The 27,642-nt window shown below is 37.9% G+C and overlaps 1 protein-coding gene across 4 annotated transcripts in view; it reads right to left on the reverse strand.

Annotated features, from left to right (window-relative positions):
* AK9 (adenylate kinase 9) overlaps positions 1-27,642 on the reverse strand; it is a 118,134-nt gene that overhangs the window by 53,640 nt on the left and 36,852 nt on the right. For 3 of the 4 annotated variants that reach the window (XM_032858301.1, XM_032858298.1, XM_032858299.1), the window contains exons 13-20: positions 26,584-26,728; positions 24,300-24,410; positions 24,111-24,206; positions 19,893-20,041; positions 12,066-12,222; positions 11,148-11,262; positions 9,143-9,216; positions 5,867-6,025 (exon numbers count right to left, since the gene is read on the reverse strand). In XM_032858301.1, coding sequence (XP_032714192.1) covers positions 5,867-6,025; positions 9,143-9,216; positions 11,148-11,262; positions 12,066-12,222; positions 19,893-20,041; positions 24,111-24,206; positions 24,300-24,410; positions 26,584-26,728 — 1,006 coding nt within the window. Of the gene's footprint in view, positions 1-5,866; positions 6,026-9,142; positions 9,217-11,147; positions 11,263-12,061; positions 12,223-19,892; positions 20,042-24,110; positions 24,207-24,299; positions 24,411-26,583; positions 26,729-27,642 lie in introns of those variants that run through there. The other variant, XM_032858300.1, reaches the window with a different exon arrangement.

Genomic DNA, 27,642 nt, shown 5'->3' on the forward strand with positions numbered 1-27,642 from the left:
TATTGAGCACCTACTAGATCCCAGGCTCTGCTTTAGTGTCTTCATATATTTTATCCATAGCACTTAACACTATCATAATTATTTTAGTTATTTATTTATCTTATTCTTTACCATTGAATGACAACTTTTTGAAAAGGGACTTGAGGGGCACCCGGGTGGCTCAGTTGGTGAAGTGTCTGCCTTTGGCTCAGGTCATGATCCCAGGGTGCTGGGATAGAGCCCCACATCTGGCTCCCTGCTCAGTGGGAAGTCCACTTCTCCTTCTCCCACTCCCCCTGCTTGTATTCCCTCTCTCATTGTCTCTCTCTCTGTGTCAAATAAATAAATAAAATCTTTTTTAAAAAAGAAAAAAGAAAAAGAAAGGGACTTTGACTATCTTTATCATTGATTGTTGAGTTTTTAGTACCTATGGCAGTGCCCGCTGCTTTGCCTGGCACTTAGAAAGAATTCAATAAATATTTGTTAAAGGAATGTATTTCTTCATGTTTATTAATAGCTGACTCTATTATAGGATGATGAGGTGCTTGGAATAAAACACTGTGATAAGAGCCAATGGTTACTGGAAGCCCAGCTTCTTACAAGTTCCATATAATTTGCCTATACTTAACTAGTACATAAAGAACAAATTGGTAAAGATCAAAGTGATTAACTACCCTCTAAATGCATCTGGATGTAATGACTTTTTTTTTTTTTTAAAGATTTTCTTTATTTATTTGACAGAGAGCGAGAGAGCGAGAGAGGAAACACAAGCAGGGGGAGTGGGAGAGGAAGAAGCAGGCTTCCTGCTGAGCAGGGAGCCCGATGCGGGCTCAATGTGGGACTTGATCCCAGGACCCTGGAATCATGACATGAGCTGAAGGCAGCCGCTTAACTGACTGAGCCACCCAGGTGTCCCTGGATGTAATGACCTTTAAAGCACTGATTCTAAGCAATACATATGTCATTCCATTTAAGAAGGCTAGAGTGACAACAGGTTTGAGATGAAGCTTCAGGTGTCTTATCTGAGTACTGACAGAGGCAATGATTACCTTGTGGCCCATGACAAAGGAAAAGATGTGTTCTCTAGCATGAGGCAGAAAAAACCTTTCTGGCTATGTATTACTTTCCTGTGGCTGCCAAAAAAAAAAAATTGCCACAAACTTGGTGGCTTAAAAAAATAAATAAAACCCTTAATAAAGGGCAGGATGAAGGGGCGCCTGGGTGGCTCAGTGGGTTAAGCCTCTGCCTTTGGCTCAAGTCATGATTCCAGGGTCCTGGGATCGAGTCCTGCATAGGGCTCTCTGCTCAGCAGGGAGCCTGCTTCCTCCTCTCTCTCTGCCTGCCTCTCTGCCTACTTGTAATCTCTGTCTGTCAAATAAATAAAATATTTTAAAAAGGGGGGGGCACTTGGGTGGTTCAGTGGGTTGGTGCTCTGCCTTCGGCTCAGGTCATGATCCCAGGGTCCTGGGATCGCCCCATATCGGGCTCTCTACTCAGCGGCGAGCCTATTTCCAGCCCGCTGCCTGCCTCTCTGCTTACCTGTGGTCTCTCTGTCAAATAAATAAATAAAATATTTTTAAAAAATAAATAAAACAAACCAATAGAAATGTATTCTCTTACAACTATGAAGGCCAGAAGTCAGAAATCAAGGTGTTGGCAGGGCTATGCCCCCTCCGCCATGTGAGACAAGAATCACTTCTAGCCTGTTCGGGCTTCTCTGGGTCACTGTCATTTCTTAGCTTGAGGCTGCATCATGGCAATGCCTGCCTCCATCTTCACATGGCCTTCTGCTCTGAGGTCGAGTCTACGCTGCCTCTACTTCCCTTGTATACAGACACTTGTGACGGCATTTTGGGCCCACGTGGATAAGCCTGGATGATCCCCCCATCTTGAGATATTTAGCCACATCTACAAAGACCTTTCTTCTAAATGAGGTAACATCTGCAGGTTCTAGAAATTAAGATGTGGACATTTCTTTGGCAGCCATCATTTGCTTACCATTGGGTACTCTCGATAAAATCTAAAAATTCCAAAAGTAATGGATTTATGTTAGAACGGTTTTTTCTTTTTCTTTTTCTTTTTAATGTGGTAAATTCATATACTGTAAAATTTACCGTCTTAGACATTTTAGGTACACAGTTTAGTGGTATCCAATACATCCACACTGTGGTGCAACTGTCACCCCTTTTCAGCCCATAACTCTCTTCACCTCGTAAAACAGAAACTCTGTATTCATTAAATAATAACTCCCCATTCTTCTCACCCGCCTAAGCTCCTAGTAACTACTATTCTACTTTCTAATTTTATGATTTTGACTACTCTAAGTACTCCATATAAGTGGAATCATAGGGTCTTTGTCTTTTTGTGATTAGACAGGGCAGTTTTAAGTGAAAAATAAATTGTCCCCTTAAGTCATTTAGAAGAGAAGACTTTGGGTGCCTGGTTGGCTCAGATGGTTAGGTGTCTGCCTTCGGCTCAGGGCATGATCCCAGGGTCCTGGAATCAAGTCCCACGTCGGGCTCCCTGCTCAGTGGGGAGCCTGCCTCCCCCTCCCCCTCTACTACTACCCCTGCTTGTGCTCTTTCTCTTTCTCTCTCTCTCAAATAAATAAAATCTTTAAAAAAAAAAAAAGAAGAGAAGACTTTGTGGAAAAAGAGACCTTTGAATGGAAGAAGTAATCACTGGCTAAAGCAGATGCAAGACCTTTTGTGAAACAGGATGTGGTTCAGTGTGGCCAAAACAGGTCATTTTACAGAATTGAACCTGCCCTGGAGAAGCCCAGTCATGTCTACACTGTCTAGCATTGGTCTAGGATTGACCCTAACTAGAGTAGGACACTGGCTTTAAAAGATCCAGAGTAGGTTCTCTGGGGGGAAACAATCAGATTAAAAGCAACAAAACTAAATTGTTCCCTAGACCTGTTACATTCGTAAATACTAATTGTGAGATATTGTGGGTATTGGAACTATGGGGATGTGTTTGATGTGTTATATTTAATGGATGTCAGTTTCTTTTATTTCTTTTGGTATTTTACGGCCTGTCTTCTTATAAAACATAGGTGGGTGGAAGAATTGTTGTCAGTCAAATTGATTAGGTATTGAAAAAAATCAATGAAGTTTCTGGTCACACCAGTCAGAATGGCTAAAATTAATAAGTCAGGAACCAATAGGTGTTGGTGATGGTGAGGATGAGGAGAAAGGGGAACTCTCTTACCTGGTTGGTGGGAATGCAAGCTTGGCAGCCACTCTGGAAGACAACATGGAGGTTCCTCAAAAAGTTAAGAAAAGAGCTACCCTACAACCCAGCGATTTCTCTACTAGGTATTTATCCAAAGGATGCAAACACAGTGATTTGAAAGGGCACCGCCACCCCAAAGTTTATAGCAGCAATGTCCACAATAGCCAAACTATGGATGGAGCCCAGATGGCCTGGACAGATGAATGGATAAAGAAAATGTGGTATATGTATATACAATAGAATATGACTTAGCTATTAAAAAGAATGAAATCTTACCATTTACAACAACATGGATGGAGTTAGAGGGTATTATGCTAAGTGAAATCAGTCAACCAGAGAAAGACAAATATCATATGATCTCTTTTATATGTGGAATTTAAGAAACAAAACAGATGAACATAGGAGAAGGGAGGGAAAAATAAAATAAGATAAAATCAGAGGGGGAGATAAACCATAAGAGACTCTAAACTAGCATCTGCCTTTGGCTCAGGTCATGATCCCAGGGCCCTGTATGGGGCTCCCTGCTCAGCGGGAGGCCTGCTTCTACCTCTTCCACTCCTCCTACTTCTGTTCTTTCACTTGCTGTGTCTCTCACTGTCAAATAAATAAATAAAATCTTTAAAAAAAAAGAGAGAGACTCTTAACTATAGGAAACAAATTGAGGGTTGCTGGAGGTGAGGAGGTGGGGGATGGGGTAACTGGATGATGGATATTAAGGAGAGCACATGATGTAATGAGCACTGGGTGTGATACACAACTTATGAATCACTAAACTGTACCTCTGAAACTATAATATACTATATGCTAATTAATTGATTTTAAATTAAAAAACAACAACAACAAAGAAACAAAAAAAACAATGAAGTTTCTAGGTAGGAGTTCAAGTCAACAGAGTTGTGGGACTCCTAAAAGGCAATTGTGTGTTTCATCCTGCTAACTCCTCTGTCTGGCACAAGGTATCTGATTTTATACTTATTGTCCCATAAAGCTAATGCTAATCTTGTAGTAAAAATGATGTGTGTTGAACTTGAGATTTCTCACTGTAATTACAAGTTTTGGTTACAAGTTCTGGTCCTTGTACAGCTAACAGCAGGTTCCCAGCCCTTAACTGCTCTAGACTGGCATCTAGCTGCAGGTATCTGAAGACCTCTAGTTTGTAGGATTAGTTTCTAATCTAGTAGTAATCATGCTTGAAAGTATTTTTGTGCCTCATCGCCACCACAGTGGGGTCTCCCATCTTGCTGCTTTAAGATCCTCTCTGATCCTGAGAGTGACTTTCATTGCCCATAGACTACTTCTTGCCCTGTACTAGTCCACAGAACTGGACCCCTGCAGTAGGGCTGGCTTAATGAGTGTGGGACCTGTGCACTTGCACAAGGTCTTTTGCTTAGAATGGTCTCACACTTAGACTAATGCTCTTCCCTGTCATTTTAATTTTTAGTAATTTTACCTTTGAACTGTTCTGTAAGCAAAATCCAGAGGGGCTTCAATGGGACAAAAGAGAGGGCATGTGAGCAGAGATAGGCACAGTATGTGTTTGCCATCCCTTGCCCTCACGTTCTCATGAACATTCCTGATGTCCTGTCATTACCTTAGAATTACAGGGGACCACATATGAGGGAGCGTGACCCACTGGTGGGGGCAGGGGAGCATGATGGCAGCCCTGAGATACCACACTTTCCCTTCAAACTAGAATTTGCTCCAGATGCTGAAAGAAGGTGATAACATTCAGAGACATGAATAACCAAGGAACCTTTCTTACTCATGTTACTTTCCTGTATTAGCTAAACACTTAGGCTGAAAAGGATGACACAGAAGGAAAAGAAAAGATAGGGCAATCCAGAGTTCCCTATCTTGCAGTCTTTCCTTAACCATTAGGAAGCTAAAGTTAGAGAGTGTGCTAGAACTTATGTGCATACTAAGAAGTGAAGTTAAAAGCTCAGCTAGTTTTGTGCATGAAGCTGAATGTACAATGAAATGCATGTAAGGGGAGTCTGGGTGTTGGGGTCTGCTTAAGAGCTAAGCATGGAGCCTGCTTAAGATTCTCTCTCCTCCCTCTGCCCCTCCCTCCACCGCTCCTGTACTCCCTCCCACTCCCCCCCCCAAAAAGAATGAAAGGCAATGTATGTCTAAGCTGCAAAATACAAATTGTGTAATTATGGTGATTCCACATATGAGTTAAATGCTTTTATATTTGCATTTCAAAATAGCATTGTATAGCATAAAGACAAACAGTAAAATTCATGCCAGTGAATAAAATTTAAAATTTTTGTCTACTTAGAATAAGATTAATTAGCAGATAAAAAGCACCATGACAAACTGAGAGAGAGGCCATGGAAGAAAAGAAAACGCTTTATATTTTAGTATGTTTAAAAGCACTTTTTCCTGCTTTTTGAACCATGTGACTCACAGATTACATGGCTGGCCCTGGTCCTGAGTGCCAGTACCAGGGCGGAAACCTGGCTTTCCTACCACACTACAAACCAACTGATTTGAACTAAATGGCTGCTCTCTGGGAGCTCCTGTCACCATTCTTCGCCTGCTGCCATTTTGTTAACATAGAAAAGACAAATACACACATGTGTGCACACACAGACACACCCAATAGACGGGAGTGGAAGGAGGGACACGGCCCTCAACAGAGTCTAACCTGATTCAGGTTCTGTTTCAGGGACCTCAGGTGCTTCAGACTCCTCAGGTAAGGATCCCTTGGTGTCCTCGGCTACCTCCAAGGCCTCAGAACCTTCCTGAACATCAGGCTCCTCAATTTCAATCACCTCGTCAGCCTCCATTTCAGCCTCTTCTACTTCTAGAAAAAAATGAGGAGAAATAAATTATTATTTGGTTTAGGTCAACAAATATTTCATTGGGTGCTAGATATTCTGATCAGTGCTGAGACCAAAACAAAGAATAAGGAATGGCCCTGTCCTCCTGGAGCATCAGGTTTGATGGGACAGACAGATACTTTGTCTGCGTATTTCATTTATCCAAATGTAGCTACAGTGTGCAGTACGTGTGCTCAGAGCCCTATGGGAGTAGCAGCCTAAGGGTTTTAAGAGAAACTGGAAACAGCCCCAAAGTCCATTCAATAAGAATATGGATAGAACAACACTGTCTGATATGGAGCCATTGAAATAAAGCTAATCCAAACTGAGATGTGCCGGAAGTAGGAAAACACAATGGATTTCAAAGACTTAGAAAAACCAAACGTGAAATATATTCAGTATTTTTTGTACTGATTGTTAAAATAATATTTTGGATATAGTATATTAAATAAATATAATTAATTTCCCCTGTTTCTTTTTGCTTTTTAGGCAGCTACTAGAATGTATGTGGCTTGCATTGTATTTCCATTTGGCAGCATGAGGCTAAATTTAATGTATAATGATGGATTTTCTTATACCTAATTACAAATAATGGAACACATTGATCAGTATGTCAAGTGTAAATTTTAAAAGCACAATACCAAGCTTTATATAGTTGCATGGAAGTCTTTCGGGAAGAACATGGGGTGAATGATGTCAAAAAACCTATCTCTGCTATTCCTTTTAATATATTCATGAAATTGAAAAACAAGATATTTCTATGCAGATGATATGAAAAAAAAAAATAAATGAGCTTGTTTTCTGGACTCCTGTGGAAATTTCTCCCTCCAGTGAGTACCTTCCAAGACTATCGGTATGATAGTCTTTGGCATCCGAATTTTGATCTGAATCTGCATGATTAAAACACCCAGAGCAAAGCAACTTAGTGTTCTTGGCATGCCTGGGTGGGGTAGTCTGTTAAGCCTCTCAGGTCATGATCCCAGGTCCTGATCTCCCACTCCCCCTGCTTGTGTTCCCTCTCTTGCTGTGTCTTTCTCTGTCAAATAAATAAATAAAAATCTTAAAAAAAAAAAAGAATTATTATTATTTATTTATTTAAGAGAAAGAGAGAGAGACACACACACACCACGGGGGTAGGGGGCCGGGGGTAGGGGTGGAGGAGTAGAGGGAGAGGGGGAGGCAGCCTCCCCACTGAGCAGGGAGTCCAGATGCAGGGCTTGATCCCAGGACCCTGGGATCATGACCAGAGCGGAAGGCAGCCACTTAACGACTGAGCCCCCCAGGACACCCCTATAATAATGAAAGAGTCTTTAAAAAGAAAAAAAAAAAGAAGAAGAAAGACAAAACATACCTAAAAAAAAGAAAAATGTTCTGGGTCTACACCAGGACTACAGTACATGTAGCTTCTAAGTTTGTGACTTACACTGGGGTGACTCTTGTGTCATATAGAGGAATGATGGTGATACACACAAGGAAGTAGCAGCATTTGCTGAATCCTACTAGGGTTTGGAATGAAGTTATGTGCTGTACAGTAAAAACTCACAATGTATCTCTCATAGTAAAAAAAAAAAAATACTTCCAATATGCATACATGTAAATTATTTATTTTTAATTCTTATCCATATTAGGTACTTTATGTAACATACAAATAAACAGTTTCTATAATGATGCAGAGAGGTATAGAAAGTTCTAATATTCTTCTAGAATTCTAATGGATAATCTGTATACCAGAAAAATCACAGATGGCCTGAAAGGTGTTCTAAGACCCTTACACCACCTGTGATTTTTACTAAGTATCTATTGCTTCCTAATAAATTACTCCAAAATTTAGTGATTAAAGCAACAGTAACCACATATCATCCTTTCAGTTTCTGGGGTCAGGAATTTGGGAGTAGCTTAATTGGTGCTTCTGGCTCTGGGTCTCTCCTGCAGTCAAATGAAGATGTCAGTCAGGGTTGCAGTCCCTGAAGGCTTGCTTGGGGCTGGAGGACTGGCTTCCCAGCTGGCCACTTAAAGCCCGAACTGAACTCCTCAGGGAGCAGAGATAAGCCCTGTATTAAGTCCCGACCCACAGAAACGTGTACAGAATAAAAACCGTAGTTGTTTTACAGTTTTGGGGTGGCTTGTTGTCAACAAAGGAAAACTGAAATACTTTTCACTCTTTTGAGTCATGGACCCTTTTGGCAGTATGGTGAAAGTTATGGACACTCCTTAGAATAATGCTTTCAAATCGCATAAAATAAAATACAAAAGAAACCAATTATATTGAAACACAGTTATGAAGATATCAAAATAAATTTTGTGCTGTAGGAAATTTGTGCATCTTTACTAATGCATTACATAACAAGAACTAGCAGCTGGTCTAATTACCATCATTTTGGGAATCGTGATTAAGCATACACAGGATATATAAAACTGTAACGTGGTATGAAAATATCTTAGTTTCTATTGGTAAGAAAATCAAGATACTACTAATATTATGGCTCGTTGCCTATATTAATTATTAAGTGAAGGAAATTCTAAATTCCAGGTTAAGGTTAGTGAAAATAAAGTTGTAATTATTTTCCCATTCAAGTTCACAGACCTCTGTATTTTATCCGTGAACTCCAGGTTAAGAACTTTGGTCTTAAAAGAAACTGTTGGAGTAAGTTCTTTTATAACAGAGATGAAAGTTTAAGTTCAAAGACAACAGGTATCGCAGTAGATGCTGTTTTCTCAATTCCTGCAGGATCCTTATACTAGAAGTAATTCCAACATTCATGTGTCCTATGTGACCAGGGAAGTCATTTTAAGACACGTGGCATAAGCTGTCTATTGTGGATCCCAAGAGGGAGCACACGTAGGTATCTCTGTCGGAGCTCTTTTCCTATGACTCCATTACTCTAGTGACCACACAATTTATTTTCCAAATTGGAACACTGAGCATGAAAGTGGGTCAAATAAATATTTCAGTACCATAGGCATAGCATAGACCTAGACTCTCATGGGCGAACTGGGAATTATGGTCATGCTCTCTGTAATTCGCTTGAAATACTGCAGTTGCCTGCAGTAACGGTACAAAATTAAATGACGCATTAGTAATGATGTAAATCTGTGTTTGCCTTTTGATTTCTCGCTCATATCTTCCAAAAGCCTTTGGTCTTCTTCTATTCTCAATGCTTCTTCAGTGGCTTTTCTGAAATGAAAATGTCCAAAATTTAATCATCTTTGGAAATTCAGATATTTTACAATATTCTAGGGTTTAAGGCTTATAATAGTTAAAAATTGAGTAAATTTTGCATGATGTTCATTATACTCTTTAACTTTACAATGTAAATGTTTAATTTGCTCATATTAAAGCCACTTAATTTCAGGGTTTTTCTGTTTTTCCCTTTTTGGTTAAGAAAAGTTGCAATGTTATACTTTAAAAAGTTTTGGCTATTAATTAAGAAATCTGTTAAAATTCATTAAAGATTGTCTAAGTTAAAAAGGTAAATGGGAGAAGTTGTACCATTTTCCCTTCTGAATAAATCAGAAATGTTCACAAAAAAAGTTAAGTGACAAAAAAGTGTAATACAAGGCTATGTATAATGCAATTTTAATTTTGTATTTGAAGTTTATATAAATAATGATCAAAAGCCCAGAAGCATAAACTGTTAATAGTAATTACTTTGGATGCTGGCATTATGAGAGTTTTTACTTTTACTTATTATTTTTTACATTAAAATTTTTTCTATATTGAATAAATAATTATCTTTGTAATCAGAAAAATTTTTTCCTGATTTCTTTTCTTTTCAACACAGTAATAATGAAATTTGAAAAGACATGAGATATGAAAACTTAATTGTCTAGAGGGAATCTGTTTTTCATTAGGGTTGCAGCACTAAGCCTGACTTAATGGTGAAGACAGACAGGTATAAGGAAAGCTAGTAAAGTGATGGAGAAAAGTAATATTTATTAAAAATTAAAATGTGTATACCTTTGACCTAGAAATTCTATACTAGGAATTTAGCTCTCAGGAATCGGCATACTATTGCATAAAGAAATATGTATAAGAATGTTGATTGCCTCTTTTAAAAATAATATAAAAATACTGTATCAAGTATTCACCAACAGGGGATGAGTTAAGTAGAGCCCATTCATATCAGCTGCCCACTCTGGGGCAGTTTTCCTGACTATTTTATAGTCTGTCATTCTCCATATTCAGTGTTCTTGGCATCCTTTCCCCCATCCTGTGAAAATCTAGTTATTTCTATCCTCTTCAAAAGACATTACTACACTTCTTATAGGAGATATGTCAGGAAAACAATAATAAAGCCATTCTTTCTTTTCTTTTAAGATTTTATTTTAGAGAGACAGAGTGTGAGCAGGGGCAGGGTCAGAGGGAAAGCCTGTAAGAGAATTTCAGAGACTTCCTGCTGAGTGCAGAGCCAAGGTGGACTTGATGACTGGGGTATGGGGTTGGGTGGGATGGAGTGGGGCTCTCACAGCCCTGAGATCATGACCTGAGCCAAAATGGAAGCTTAACCCACTGAGCCACCCAGGTGTCCCTTTCATTTCCTTATTATTGTATTATTTCTTCAATTCGTGGATACTGGTCAGCAAAATTATTAAAGTCACAGATAAATATGGTAAAAAAAAAAAAAAGTCTTAGGGCACCTGGGGGGCTCAGTGGGTTAAGCCGCTGCCTTCGGCTCGGGTCATGATCTCAGGGTCCTGGGATCCAGCCCCGCATCGGGCTCTCTGCTCAGCAGGGAGCCTGCTTCCCTCTCTCTCTCTCTGCCTGCCTCTCTGCCTACTTGTGATCTCTGTCTGTCAAATAAATAAATAAAATCTTTAAAAAAAAATCTTATCTGTGCTCATTTTTTTTTACAGTGTCTTTTGTGAGTAGACATTTGTTCTAGAATAGTTTGATTTTGGGCCATGAAAATATCCACAACTCAGTACTTCAGACATTGAAAATATTTGTAAACCCACTCTTTTTCTTAGACTTAATTAGAATTGGATCTACTTAGTAGACCACTGTTTTGATATTAAAGACATTTCATAAATGTAACTTGTACAAGTAGATATTTAATAGCTATAAAAGATTCATTAACTTGTTTTATGATGCCAGGCATGTTTTACCTTGCTGCTTCTTCCTCTTTTTTTTTCTTTTGTAGATCATCTAATAATCTTTCTAAAATCTTAGAGTCAACTTCAGTCTTATTCTCTAAATACAGTCTATTAAGTAAATATTTCCCTGAAATACAGATAAAGAGAATAACATTAATTTTGAAGCTCTATAAAATATAGTGAGAAACTTTGGAAATTAATGACAAAATATTGTTCCTGCCTATATCCAAATATATTTCTCTTTAAGCATTTATTTATATAGAGTCCAGGTTCTTGATCTTTCTGAAATCCTTTCTAAAATGTGAACATCAGCATGGTAAAAATAACTAAAACATGAAAAGAAGTGGTGTATCATACTTTCCCCCTGGAAACTCTCTTTTGAAATATATTTCCTTGAAAGGCAAGATGACAGAATATTCTTGGCTCCTATGTCAAAGATTATTTGACTATATAGGTCTGGGTGTATTTTCTAGGCTCTCTACTTTGTTCCATTGGCCTAAGTGTCTGTTTTTATGCCAGCATCATATTGTTTTAATTATTATAGCTTTTTTCAAAGTGACAGAATAATTAAAATTTAGTTTTGCTATCTTTATGTATTTAATATATCCCATTTGAGGTGTATAAGGACTAATATACAGTCTTTACTCTCAGCCTTATATAATTTTCATTTAGAAGTTAGAGTGCTGAGAATGGGATGTTAAAGTCCCATCTCCAAAGAAGAATCGTAAGGGCCTGATCCAGCACGCCATTCCTGGCCATCTACACGGTGAGTGGTTGCCTCATTTTGTGTACCTCTAGATTGTGAAGGGATTGCTGGGGTGGTATTTGTACTGTGGAAGAGTGAAGAGTTTTCTATTTTGTATTTTAACTAAACATATTATCAGCAATAAAAACCTCACTTTCGGATTTACATGATAAATATTTACCAACCATTGTTTTCCGTATCTGATAAACAGATTACTAAATCAGGTATAATTCCTTTCTCGACTAACACTATCCACAGTTCTTTTATAACGGGGCAGTTGTCCAGTATCCATCCTCCAAACTTCGGGGCACCAGAAAACCTATTCATGTTTTCTTCAGCTACCTGTGAAAAATGACACACTGATATTACCATGATAGCCAGAGAAGTCAAGGATACCTCTTTGATATATTGTTTTTGCAGACCCTAACCAATTATCTTTTGAATTCTTTGGACTCAAAAGAAAAAAAAGAGTCCCTTAATTTTTAAAAAGACACTTAATTTTAATTTTAATTTTTAAAATTTTTTTTATAAACATATAATGTATTTTTATCCCCAGGGGTACAGGTCTGTGAATCGCCAGGTTTACACACTTCACAGCACTCACCATAGGACATACCCTCCCCAATGTTCATAACCCCACCCCCCGACCCCCAGCAACCCTCAGTTTGTTTTGTGAGATTAAGAGTTACTTATGGTTTGTCTCCCTCCCGATCCCTTCTTGTTTCATTTATTCTTTTCCTACCCCCTGAGCCCCCCATGTTGCATCTCCACTTCCTCATATCAGGGAGATCATATGATAGTTGTAAAAAAGGCACTTAATTTTAAAGCAATAAAGCTATCTAAGTTTTAAAAATGAAGAATGGAAAGCATAAATGAACAGTATATAAATATATAAATAAATATATTTATATGTATATATAAATATATTTAATTATATAAGTAATTATATAATTTTATAATTATATATTTTATAATTTTGAAATATATAATATTTAATATATAATATATAATATATATTTTATAATTTTATAATTATATAATCAGTATATAAATAAATGAACAGTATATTTGTGTTATCTGTTATTCTGTATAGAATTCAGATCCTGATTTAGGAGGTCTTGGTCCCAGGAGTATGCATTTGGAACGTGTTCTGAGATGGCAGTGGTCTGTGGACCACTCTTTGTGTAGCAAGGGCCCAGTCCAGTTTGCCTGTTTTAGTGACAACACTATTCACCTCCCTTTTGCTTTCCATCCCTCAGTGTGAGAGCTGAGAAGGTACTGACATGGTTACTAAAAACAATAGGAAGGAATCGGGTCAAAACAGACCTTGCTGGTGCTTAGGGAGTTCTGCTAAACTCTGCTCCCATCCCCCCCCACCCAGGCAGTGCAGTAGCAAGGGCTTCAGTGCAAATATGGAAATTGGTAATGTGGACCTGAGAATACACCAGCTCTGAGAAGTTCAAGTTTGTGTGTCATCATATAATCACGTGATACTTGAAGCCAGAGGGGAAGAGATGTCACAAGAATGGGTATAACTCACTGGCCTCTGCAGAATTTAAGATTCCTTACTTTATGAATTTCCATCTGAATGAAGAGTCTTTTTTTTTAAATTCTTTTAACTTTGAACTCTTTAAATTCAATTAGTTAATGTAAAGTGTATCATTAGTTTCAGATTGAGGAGTCTTTAAAAAATTTTTTAAGCACTTTGAAATGTTTAAGAGAATTAAGGGGAAAAAGAAAAAGCTATAAAAAAGAAATATAAATGAAATAAGTAAAAAAAAATGAAATAAGTCAGAGAAAGACAAATACTGTATAATCTCACTTATATATAGAATCTAAAAAAATCAAACACATAGAAACAGAGAACAGATTGGTGGTTGCCAGAGGCAGGGGTGTGGGGAGAATGGGTGGAGGTGGGCAAAAGGTACAAATTTTTAGTTATAAGATAAATAGGTCCCTGGGGCATAATATTTGGCACGGTTTGACTACAGTTAACAATACTATATTGCACATTTGGAAGTTACTATGAGAGTAGATCTTAGAAATTACAATCACACATACACAAAACTAAGTATGTGAAGTGATGGGTGTTAACTAAAATTACTGTGTTAAAACATTTCACAATATATACACATATAATTATGTTATACACCTTAAACTAATATAATGTTATATGTCAAATACAACTCAATGAAACTGAAAAAAGGAAGTATAAATGGTTAATGAAAATTTTACCGTCCAGTTGCAAAGATATGAAAATAAAAGCAACACGGAGAGATAATTTATGATTTCTCAATCTCATTCCAATTTTTTTTGAAAAAAATTAATGCCTTCATAGTAGTTCATCAAATGAATAGCTCTTAATCTGTTTAACCATTCTCTCACTGGTAAACATTTACATAATTTATAATTTTAATATAACACTGTAATAAACATCTGTATATGCAAATCTATGCCTAAATGTTGTGTTTTTAGGTTAGATTCCTAGAGGATGTGTTTTTAGGCTCATAAAGGAACAAACATTTTAAAGGTCTTTCACACACATTGCCACATTGCTTCCAAAACATCTGTATCAATTTTCACTTCTCCTATGTGACTATCTCATTATAGCCTTCCTGGTACGGATTGTTACATGTTTTTTAAAAATCTTTGGCAATTTGATAGGTAAGAACTTATATCCCACTGTTTTAAGTTTCATATTTTTCTTGGAATTTGAACATTAAAAATTTCAATTAATCATTTGCATTTCTTCTTTGATGAAACAATCCATCTGTATCTTTTTCCTGCTTTTATATTAGGGTATTCCATTTTTCTTGGTTTGTAAGAAATCCTTGTATAAGGAATCATTAGGTCATATTTATTGTAAATACTTTTTGACCTTTGTCCTGAAAAATTTTTTTTTAAATTTTCGTCCTGAAATTATTATTTTCATATTTGTTTGTTTGTTTTTATAGAGAGAATCATTATTCAGTAGCCTCTCTACTAAACTTTTGCTTTAAGAGTTTTTCCACTGTGCTTGTGCAGTCCAAATGTGGAAGCTGTCTTTCTGACTTTATCTCAAGTGACAGCAGGAAGAAGTGAAACACTATGGGCACATCCACTGCCTCAGGGAGCGAGGTCACTATTCCGGGTTGGGGGCAGGTGCACAAGGCACTCAGACCTGGACACTTCAATGCTGAGGACAGGAAAGTTTTGGGAGGTGAGGACTTGGGTCCCTGAGGATACAGGGGTTTTTTTGTTTTGTTTTGTTTTGTTTTTAAGATTTTATTTATTTGACAGACAGAGATCACAAGTAGGCAGAGAGGCAGGCAGAGGGGGGGGGTGGGACACAGGCTCCCTGCTGAGCAGAGAGCCTGCGGCAGTGGGGCCTGATCCCAGAACTCTGGGATCATGACCTGAGCTGAAGGCAGAGGCGTTAACCCAGTGAGCCACCCAGGTGCCCCCGGATACAGGTTTTGGAAGTAGCAGCAGAACAGCTTCAATGCAGGAATCTATTGAGAAAGTTTCCCCAGTTGAGATCACTGTGGCGAGAAGGGGGAACCTTCCTTAAGATTTCATATCTGAAAGAATTTCAGAGTGTATGGCCCAGCAGAGGAGTGGAAGGACTCTGAGCCTAGTGGGACAAGTGGTAGGGAGGGGGCCCCAGGGGAGCCTTGGTGCATGGTCTGTGTCTGGCCCCACTGTCACCAGAGCCATGGAAGTGGGTTCTCAGATGAAAATAAAGTGGCATTTTCTTCGGACATCCTCAGGGGAGGGATGAGTGGGAGAAAATAATATTTAGAAAAATAGTATAAATTTTCATGCACTATTCATCCTTTTATCCTTTTGTGATTTTTAACTTAATAAAAATTTCCCCCCTGTACTTAAACATGCTATTCCTGGATTCCCTTATTCTATATTATTCCATGATTACTTTTGAAATTTTACCATTTGTGAATACATAAATAAAGATATACATATATGTGCGTACAGATATACACACGGACGTACGTTTATCACTTGTACATCCAAGTATTTATTGCTGTGAAATGTATCTAGACAGAGAGGGACTGAGAGAAGAGACTGGGAGAATCATGACACAGCCTGGGAGTGCATGACACAGAGAGACATGGGAGGCACAGAAAAACACAATTACCATGTGAAGAACACAGATACAAGGACAGACATGGAGAGGTTTTAGAGAAAAAACCATGTCATGAGGGAAGCAGAGCCAAAATGACGTATCACACTGGGAAGGCTGCTGTGACTAGAGAAATAGGCCGTGGTCACGACACGCCGCTGGATGGCTCATGGGCTAGAAAACATACACGGGCAGGTTTGACACAAAAGCCTCACTTCCCTTGATGTTGTCCCCTTGACATTTTTCTGTGAGGTACGGGGCAAATACCTTTGGCATACGTCTATGTAAGAGCTTCAGTTAACACAACTGGGCAGAGCAATAGAAGCAGAAGGAAGTTCCCTGTGTCCCCCCTCCCCCGCCTCTGCTTCTATTGTGTGCTCTGTAACTTGGCAGAAACCAGGTCAAAGTGCAAATGATTGAGTGTGGGAAAAATTTCTGTGCATTCTCCACTGCAAGGGAGTGACTCTTCTTTCTCTTTGGTAGAAATGACACCTATCATTATTTCTGTATTTTTAAGGTTTCAAAATATTGTTAAACTGCAATTCTAAAAAATGCTAAAAGGAGCTAATACACAGATGTATTTCAGAATCTTTCTTAACCCATGACTCCAGGGAGCCATGCCTAACTGTCTAGTTTGCAAATGAAATAAAACCTTTTCACTTTTCCTGGACAGGATCATACATTATGCATAAATGCATTATTCATACCTGTTCTACATGTAGGCTATGACCTTCACATCAGAGTACGAAATTTAGCAGGAGGTACAATAGAAAAACAGGATAAAAATGATTACTGAAACAACAATTGAAAAATAAAATAGGACCACAACGGTATCTAAAATAGCATCAAAATACATCAAATACCTAAAAATAAACCTAATGAGGGATACTGAAGACTTCTACACTGAAAACTACAAAACAATGCTGGGAGAAATTAAAGACCGAGATAAAGTAAGGCTATTCTTCTTTTTAAAAGATTTTATTTATTCATTTGAGAGACAGTGACAAAAAGAGCACAAGCAAGGGGAGAGGCAAAGGGAGAGGGAGAAGCGGCTCCTGGCTGAGCTGGGAGCCGGACATGGGGCTTGACCCCAGGACCTGGAGATCATGACCTGAGACGAAGGCAGACCTTAAACCATCTGAGTCACCCAGGCGCCAAAGTAAGGTTACTCTATGTTCACGGATTAGAAAACCCAATATTGTGAAGATGGTAGTTCTCATCAAATTTATTTACAGATTCATTGCAACCCAATCAAAACCCCAGCAAGTAAGTGTGTGTGTATGTGTGTGTGTGTGTGAGTGTGTGTGTGTATAGTGAAAGTTGATTCTAAAATTCATGTGGAAGTAAAAAGGATCTATAATAGTCAAGATACTCTTGAAAAAGTAAGGAGAACGAAACAACTTATTACACAGGGAAGGATGCAGTGACAGGAGAAACAAGCTGTTGAAGGAGTCCTCTTTCCAGATTTCAAGATTTATTACAAAGCTACAGCAGTTAATATGTGTGGTATTGGAATGCAGATAGACAAATAGGTCCATGGAACAGAATGGAGTGTCCAGAAATAGACCACACAGATAAGGCCACTTGATTTATGATAGTGAGGAAAAGTTGGTCTTTACAATAAATGGTGCTGGAACATAACTGGATATCCATATTAGAAAAAAATTAATCATGATCGTCATGTTGTGGTTTTTAAAAAAAAATCCATGTAAAATATGTACATATGTATGTATTATAATTGTTATTGAAGTATAGTTGACATAAAATATTATAAGAGTTTCAGGTGTACAACATAGTTGTTCTACAATTAAATAGATTACAAAATGCTCACCATGATAAATGTAGTTACCATCTGTCACCATACAAAGTCATTATATCCCCTTGACTTCTTGCATAACTGGAAGTTTATACTTCATCCCCTTCCTCATGTTGTGGTTTTAATTTGTGTTTTTCTGATAACTAATGGTGTTGAGTACATTTTTACATGCTTATTGGCCATTTGGATATATTTTTTGCATACACAAAATTAATTCAAAATGAAACTTAGATCTAAATATGAAAGGCAAAGCAAAATTTACAGAAGAAAACCTAGTAATATATATATCCTCCTGACCTTGGACAGCCAAAGATTTCTGAAACAGGAAGCACTAACTATGAAAGAAAAATTAATCAGTTGGACTTCATTAAAATTAACTCTTATTATTCAGAATAGAAGATATTTGCAAAAGGTAGTTGCAATACATCTAGGACTCATATTCAGAACACATAAAGAACTGCAAATGAAAACAAAGATAAATTATTAAAAATGAGCAAATGACATAAAGGAGTAGATCTCTTTATCTGGCTACTTTTTTTTTAAGGATGTTATTTATTTTTAGAGCAGTTTTAGGTTCAACCTAGCTACTTTTTAAAAATAGTCTAACTACTCACAGAGACCATCAAAACTGATGAAAGGTCAAAAGGTCTCCTGTACAGGTCTCTGTTCTCTTGAGAAAGATGATCTGATGAGATATTTGATGTTAAAATGTCATGTGATTTAGAGTCCTCCACAATCCCAGAGTGGCAGCTTGTCCTCTAATGACACTATATACATTCCTGTAACAGAGGAGTTTTAGTACTCCTTGTAGATGTGTATCCTCCAGAATAAATTCTGAAGAAAATGGAGGAAATCTTCAGTGAAGGGCAAGGATGGGACTTCCACAGTGCTATAGACGTCCTTCACTTGCCTGTCTCTCCTCTGGGACACTTTGTCTCACTTTCCATGCAGAGCTGAGAACCCTAACAGTAGGTGGAATTCCTACACCTTGTACATATCTAATTACCACAAATTTCATGATAACTCAAATATTGGATTATACATCAGCCTTCCGCACCTGACTGATGGCTCCTTAAAGAGGTATGTTTAATTCATCTTCATATCTCTAGAATCTAGCACATTACAGGGCAAATAGTAGGTTCTCAGAATGTTTCTGAAGGAAACAACTAGCAACAGAACAAGCTGAAGGAATGCAGAAGTTGAAATAACTCTATGGGAAGCTCAGAGGGGAATAGCAACTCACCTTGGGTACAGCCTCGGGTTCAAGGAGCCAACCCAATGTGTTACAGAGTGGTTTTATACTCTCATAGAATATTTTTTTCTTCTCAATTTTATTTTATTTTAAAAAGAGTTTTATTTTTTATTGTTTATTTGACAGACAGAGATCACAAGTGGGCAGAGAGGCAAGCGGGGTTGGGTTGCGGGGGAAGCAGGCTCCCAGCTGAGCAGAGAGCCCGATGTGGGGCTCGATCCCAGGACCCTGAGATCATGACCTGAGCCGAAGGCAGAGACTTAACCCACTAAGACATCCAGGTGCCCCTCCTCTCAAATAATTTTAAATGACATAATTCTCAAACTACAGAAAAATACCAAAGAAGTTCATTGAGAGTCCAAAACAGATTTGTTGTCTTTGACTTTTGCCCTGAATGCTTACTCAAGGTCTTTGTACAAAATAGAGCTGTATGGATATCTTGTTCTTTATAAACCAAAGATAATTGGTTTCTGATTTGTCAGTGGTAGGACATAGCATCGGAGGCTTTATTTTTCCCTTAGATCAGACAATCACTTGTGTGTCCATCCATTTCCCCTCTGAATGCATGTTCAAGGTGGTGAGAAGAAATAAGTTAGCTACAGAGTGAAATTTGTCTCTGTTTACAACTAATTAGCTCATAGAAGAAATATCTAACTTTGGTACATGCTTCACAGGCACCATATTTTAATGAACTGAACTGAACTCAATTAAAGAAAATAAAAGTTAATGAAAGATTAATGTCAAAGCTATGAAATTATATTGTATAATGGTTTGGACATTAAAAACTACCAAAGACCATATGCATTTGGGTCTGGACTTCTTACCTCTTTGATGATTTCCTCTAAGATTTCAGCATGCTTTTCATATGGCTGTTCAAAGTTCATGTCCTTTGTCATTTTCACAGTCTCCTCTATCATAGAAAGAACCTCTGGATGCTCTGCAGTTACATCTTCTATTGAGTCTTCTAATGTGTCTAAAGCAAAATAACCTAACACCATTAATAATTTTAGTGGACAATGTTACTTACAATAGATCATGATTGTTAATACTTGATCCAAGAAAGTACTATTTTTGTGTTACTGCAGTACGTGCTCCAAGAAGGGGGAAATAGACTGGGGAGGAAACATGAAGTCAGGAAATATAAAACATCAGAAGGTCAGAATGAAAGTGAGTGAGGTAAGAAGTCATGTCCAGCAGGAGCCAAAACCTAGGAAGCCAGATAGAAGAGGGAGGGAGCAAAGGATTCCTGGGTCAAGGTAAATCATGAGCATCGAGGGAATGAATCAGAAAACAAGATGAATAGTTCGAGTCACAAGCATGGGACCATGTGCAACAGTGAGAGGAAAAGAGGTAGGCAAGTTGGCCGGGATGGAAGAGAGGATGGCACAGGCGGGGTTTTCAAGTGTTCTACTTCATTCTCACCCTCACTTCAAGCTGAATGACTGTTCACACGGCTGCCGTGGCTCACAGGCTTCATCAGAATATAAGTATTCATCCCCTCCTCTAACAAGACAGAAGACCGGCAGCTGCCCTTGGCTCCTCTACTTCTGCTTTTCCAGTTCTGTTTCCTGAACTGCTGTCCTAACACTCCATCACCAGGGTCTCCTGCTAGAGCCTCATCTATCTGAGCCCAGAAAAAAATGCCAAAGGGCCTTCAAAGAGCAGCTGCCTACTGCCCAGCTTCTGGGAACTGAGAAGCTTATTCTTAAGGGTGGAGAGAACCAGCAGTTTCTAGAGAGATACCAAATGTTCTAGAGGCTGCTAGTTGTTCACTCAATATCCATTCTTCTCTTTCTTAATAACAGAACCCTGAGTTTGTGGGGGTCAGCAATGTGCCCAGCTAAAAACACTACATCTCTCCACTTCCCTTATAACCTAGATGGCCTTTAGATAACATGGAACCAGATTATTTTCTGGTGAGTCTTCCGGTCCTCTCTCTTAACAAGGAACAACTGGGCTGTGTGAAGTGCCAGTTTTTGTCCCTTGCCTCTTTCCTCTTCCTGCCAAGCATACTGATATGATGACTGCGGTACCGCCAGCCATTTTGCAGCTTGGTAGCCACATTCCAGAGATAGCAGAACAGAAAGACAGAGGCCTTGTCTTCCCAATATTCTTTTCATCAAAATAATATACCACATTTTCTTTTTTCTGTGTTTTTGCATGTCTAACTGTTCATCATAGAGTAGCCTTTAAGAGAACCCTCCTACACTGTTGGTGGGAATGCAAGCTGGTGCAGCCACTCTGGAAAACAGTATGGAGGTTCCTCAGAGAGTTGAAAATAGAGCTACCCTATGGCCCAGCAATCACACTACTGGGTATTTACCCTAAAGACACAAATGTAATGATCCGAAGGGGCACGTGCACCGAAATGTTTATCGCAGCAATGTCCACAATAGCCAAACTATGGAAAGAACCTAGATGTCCATCAACAGATGAATAGATAAAGAAGATGTGGTATCAAAAGAAATGAAATCTTGTTGTTTGCAACTGGAGGGTATTATGCTGAGTGAAATAAGTCAATCAGAGAAAGACAATTATCATGTGACCTCTTTGATATGAGGAATTTGAGGCAGGGCAGGGCGTTGTGGGGGGTAGGGAAGGAAAAAAGTGAAACAAGATGGGATCAGGAGGGAGACAAACCATAAGAGACTCTTAATCTCACGAAACAAACTGGGGGTTGCTGGGGGAGGGTAGGAGGGTAGGGATAGGGTGGCTGGGTTATGGAAATTGGGGAGGATATATGCTATGGTGAGTGCTGTGAAATGTGTAAGCCTGATGATTCACACACCTATACCTCTGGAGCAAATAATACATTATGTGTTAATTAAAAAAAAAGAAGATAGAGTAGCCCTTAAGATAGAGTATTAATAATGTTTTTTAGTTTATTATTTATTTTTAAAGATTTTATTTATTTGCAAGAGATAGAGATAGATAGAGAGGGGACACAAGCAGTGGGGAGAGGCAGAGGGAGAGGGAGGAGCAGACTCCTGGCTAAGCAGGGAGCCCACACAACACGGGGCTTGATCCCAGGACTCTGAGATCACGACCTAAGTTGAAGACAGACACCCAACCAACCAAGCCACCCACGTGCCCCAATATATATATATTTTTTAAATCACACATTTCTCACACAGAATTTTTCAAAATTCTGAAGGAATTATTTGTGATTTTGAGATCCACAATCTGAGAGAACCATATTAACCAAATATTAATTAACTTTTTGGGGGTCCAATTTAAAATCTTGACCAGAGCTTTGAAAACTCCTTTTAAATGGAGATGATTCACTGGTTTCTTTCTCATCTATGAATAAAACATTGTTAACACTTCAAGAACAACATAACATTGTAGGTGATTCCCAATACAGAGTGTGGTATGATAGGCCCAGGGAGCCAGGACTTATGTTCCCAATTTTTTAAAACTGATATTACAATCATAGTAATCAAAGAGGTCAACAATAGGGCATATACCATACACAGTGAAAAACAGAGATAATGACTTAACTTATCACAAAACCAAGAGTAATTTTAGTTTCATACCATGCCAGCAGATCTAAATTAGAAACAAAAATCAAATTTGCCCTTCCAGATGGAACTAACAATCTCCTGGCTCCAAGAGGTAAAGGCTGTGCAGGGAGCATGCCTTTTCCCAGGGCATCCTGGCGGCATTGACATCGCTTCAGTGGAGGATAGAGGTACTGATGCCTCCTACTTCTACCCTGCACTACCTCCCCCAAAGAGAAAACAGACAGCAAGGGTCCAGGGCTTTCTTTCTGTTTTGGTGCTAGGAATTCTGCAGCAGCTGAGAAGGGGCTCCCAGATGTTACTTGGTCAAAAATTTAATGTCTGGGGTCCTCTTGTGAAGACTGTGTGTGTATATTGTAGGTGGCGTAGCCATATGTGAGTTTCTGACAGGGGCCAGTTCAATTCCTACTAGGCTTAAAATAAACACCGGCCAAGGACATATCTGTCTGAATTATGAGGAACCAACCAACCAATCAGCTCTACATTATATAACAAAAGGAATTACAGATGCATTTAAACACTAAATGCCAAAAGGTCAGACCGATAGAAAAAAAAGAATATAAGTATGTATTAAATCTCAGGTTGAGAGGAAGACTTGGTAAGATCTGAAAGTAAATGGAAGAAATCAATAAAGTGAAAGTAATGATTTGACTACAAAACTATGAAAAAGTCCCTCTACTTCAAAAACAGCAAAGTGATTTAAAAGGCAAATGACCCAATGTGGAAAAAATATATACAAAATAAGGGACTAATACAGAAAAATTTTTTAGAAACATATAACCGATAGAACAATTTAGAAAAATGAGCAAAAGACAAAAATGGTCACCTCAGAAAAGAAGAAATATAAATGATTAATAAATATTAAAATATTAAATTTCAGAAATCATGAAATAAAAATTGTGGAAACTATGTTTTAAAAGAAAATATGCCCAGGGAACAATAACACATATTTTGTATATTACTGAGGAAAACAAAATTTGGAATAACTTTTATGCAAAACAATTTGACTCTGTCTATAATTTCATGCCCATTAAACTAGTAAAAAAAATCTGAAAAATAAGTTTACACCATAGGAACTACTTAAAATTATTGCATAGGAACAGGGAAATAGTGCAATAATTTAAAATGAGGATTAAAATATTTTGTAATGAAGTAATATAATTAAATGTTGTATTATAAATCAAAAAAGGTAAAACTAGTTTACATTGTATGCTCTCAAGCACTGAATGGTAACATTTCACAGCTCAAACTCTAGGTTTGTAATGTTCTGATTCCAGTACATTAGACAGATTTTAAGAAAGAATTTATTATCTTATTAGTTTTTTCTTCATTCTAATAAATCTATTTCTGTTCTATAGTTATTCAGTTCAAATCCATAAGAGAAAAGCTAACTGTTTTTCAATCTAAATGTCCAATTTGGGGGATGATTTTATGTTTCAATATAAACATGAAAAAACAAGAAATAAATGGAATAAGATCCATAAACATGGCATGAACCATACATTCTGTTACCGTCTTTACCGGTCTTAGAGGATTGATCATCGAGGACATTTTCTGAACTTTTTTTGTCTTCCTTGTCTTCTAAAGAGCCATCTTTTGGGGGTTCATGAGTGAATGCTGCATGAAAGAATAATATGCTTTACAGCTAATCTGTTTAGATCAGAAAGGATTTGGCCAAGAACATCAGCAACGTATTTTTGTTTTTACCACCTTCATCAAATGAAGAACGTGACTCTTCTAAGCTCTTAAAGGCATCAGATGGGAACTTGTCATACTCTTTCTTTTCAAATTCTCTTTCAAGTATTCTTAAAGTTGACTGTGCTAAAAGAGAGTAAGGGGCTGTGTTAGCACAATAGATTCGGAGGTAGGAAGACAGGGGTAGAGATTAAATCTTCTGCTCTAAAGAGACTTGAGTGTGAGTTCTGACCCAGGTAGTGTGGCTTTGGCAAACCATTTGATCTCTCAGTTTCAATTTCTGCTGGGCAAAATGAGGATGATCAAGCCAAAAGCATTGTTGTAAGGATTAAATGAGAAAATAGACTCAAACACTAAGAAAATGCTTAGCACGCAGGAAGCCTAATGCGTGTTATCTACCATCCTCTGTATTATAGAATTTTCTATGTTAAAAAACCTCAGTAATCTTCACTGACAAATTTTTCTTAAAAATATATTTGGGAGAACCATGAGAGACTATGGACTCTGAAAAACAACCTGAGGGTCTTGAAGGGGTGGGGGGTGCGAGGTTGGGGGAACAAGGTGGTGGGTATTAAGGAGGGCACGTATTGCAGGGAGCACTGGGTGTGGTGCAAAAACAATGAATACTGTTACGCTGAAAAGAAATTAAAAAAAACCCAAAAATATATATTTGGGAGTGAAATTGCAAAGCTAGCAAATTAGTGGAACCAGCATGAAAATTCCAATTAAAAAAACTTTAAGAATCCTACTGTCAGATTTATTCTAAATCTGAATTCTAAATTATAGAATTTGAAAAAGAAAAAGAGACGTTTAAGTTTGCAGTGTATGAGAAATGTCATCTATTTCTATGTTCTGGTGGGAGAAAGCAATTTGTGGAAAAATCTAAAATCTATGATTTCATGCCATAATTTGATGTGAAAGGAATCACTACAAACTCCAAGAAACACCATCAATCACTGTTCTTCCTCCTGGAGCCCAGCTAGTTCCTTCTTGATCCAAGTTTCAGTTAAATGTTCTTTTCAGAAAGGTCTTCCCTGCTCATCCTAACACTCCGGCACCCCTGCCTCAGTCACTGCCTGACCCAGTACCATATTATATTTTTCTATCTGTTCACTTACCCCCCCTCATTAAAATGTAACAACCACAAAGACAGGAGTTTCATGTGTCTGGTTCACCTCTGTAGCCCAGTGCCTAGAATCATGTCTAACACAGAGTACTAGGTTGAATGAATTAATGAATTCATTTTGTCCAGCCTTAAATAAGTTAAATAAAAAGCCATCTTATCAGTCCTCCCCAAATTTCTCGAGCTTTAGTTTGTGAATTGTCCGTGAGTATTTAGTAAACTTTCAGTTTTCATTCTGAAGATAATATACTAAAAACAAATTCATTCTGGATCATCTAGATGATCATTTGTATGGCATGTGATTTTTTTTTATTATTATGTTCAATTAGCTAACATATAGTACCTTGTTAATTTTTGATGTAGTATTCAAGGATTCATTAGTTATGTATCATTCATTAGTTGCATATAACTCGTGCCCTCCTTTATACCCATCACCTGGTTATCCCATCCCTCTTCCCCCCTCCCTACTGTCACCCTCAGTTTGTTTCCCGGAGTCCAGAGCCTCTCATGGTTTGTCTCCCTCTCTGATTTCTCCCCATTCAGTTTTCCCTCCCTTCCCCTATGGTCCTCCACACTATTCCTAATTTTTTAAAAAAGATTTTATTTATTTGAGAGAGTGAACGTGCACAAGTGGTGGGAGGAGCAGAGGGGGTGGGAGAAGCAAACTGAGCAGGGAACCAGGAGGCAGGGCTCAATCCTAAGAGCCAGGACCATGACTTAGCCAAAGACAGACACTTAATCAACTGAGCCACCCAGGCACCCCAAAGTGTAATTTTAATGCTGGTCTTTTTGCAATTGCTTTTGTAATCCCTTGGGCACCATGTTGGACTTTTTTTTACTTGTTTATAGTCTGCTGAGAAAGAAGAGACAGATTTATTAGGCAAATAACCCATTCTATCCTAGCAAAAGCTTAACATTGCCATGTCGGAAGATCATTTCCTTGCTATTTAATAGTTTCAAGCACAGAAAATGATAGAAGCTTCCCAATTTATATAAAAAGTTTTCATCTGTCAAGTTACAGAATTGTGTTAATTATCACTAAAGCTTCTTCCAGTTTCACCGCCTTATGACTGTTTTGAACACTGTGTTTGCGAGCACAGCAAACCCCAGCCCTCCGGCACACAGGCTGAATTGCTGACCTCCGCTTAGAACACACATGCGACAGAGGTGGTTCACCTTGTTTTTTAGCTTGTAGTTTAATGAATAACCGCTCTCTTACAGCTTTAATGGCTGTTTCAGTGGCTTCCGCTATTGTATCTTTCACTAATGTTTCAAGGGCTTTATCAAAACGTGGTTGAACAAACGTGGCATAGTCAATTACCTGCAAAGAATATTTGAGAAAACCAACAGAAGCACAAATCACTGTGAATATTAACGCATTGTTCAACTATATCTATTTCTAGATCTATACTTATCTACCTCGAAGATCTTAATGTCACTTGAGATGTATTATTTTCAGAATTCAGTGATTTTTGAGTACATGCTTTCACAGAAATTCAGTCATACTTTTCATGTAGTATGATATACTTAGATATATATATATCATGTAATAAATATTCAAGTTACACATAATTTTTAAAAAAAATCTATTTTACATGTGTAACTTACAATAAGAGGCATCCATTTTAAGTATACAGTTCGATGAGTTTTGACAAATATATATACACATAACAACAGCTATACTCAAGATATAGAACATTTACTTTTTATTATTTTTTTAAAGATTTTATTTATTTATATGACAGAGAGAGAGAGAGACCCAGCAAGATAGGGAACACAAGCATCAGGAAAGGGAGAAGGAGAAGCTGGCTTCCCACTGAGCAGGGAGCCCGATGCGAGGCTCAATCCCAGGACCCCAGGATCATGACCTGAGCCAAAGGCAGAGGCTTAACCATCTGAGCCACCCAGGCGCCCCAAGATATAGAACATTTATATCACCTAAAAAAAGTTCCCTTATGTTTCTTTATAGTCAGTTCCTGGCCTATGGCTATCACTTTGTTTTTTGTCACTATATATTAGTTTTTTTGTCACTATATATTAGTTTTTTTGTCACTATATATTAGTTTTGCCTTTTCTATAATTTCGTATAAATTCTAGAATTTATTTCACATATAGAATTCACATTCTAGAATTTCTAGAATTTCGTATAAATGGAATCACAGAGTATGTAATCTTTTCCAAGCTTTTCCCCCTTAGCACAATGTTTTTGAGATTCATCAGTGTAACTGTATACAC

Source organism: Lontra canadensis, unplaced genomic scaffold (genome assembly GCF_010015895.1).
Source record: "Lontra canadensis isolate GAN:19392208 unplaced genomic scaffold, GSC_riverotter_1.0 scaffold14, whole genome shotgun sequence".
Taxonomy (NCBI): Eukaryota; Metazoa; Chordata; class Mammalia; order Carnivora; family Mustelidae; genus Lontra; species Lontra canadensis.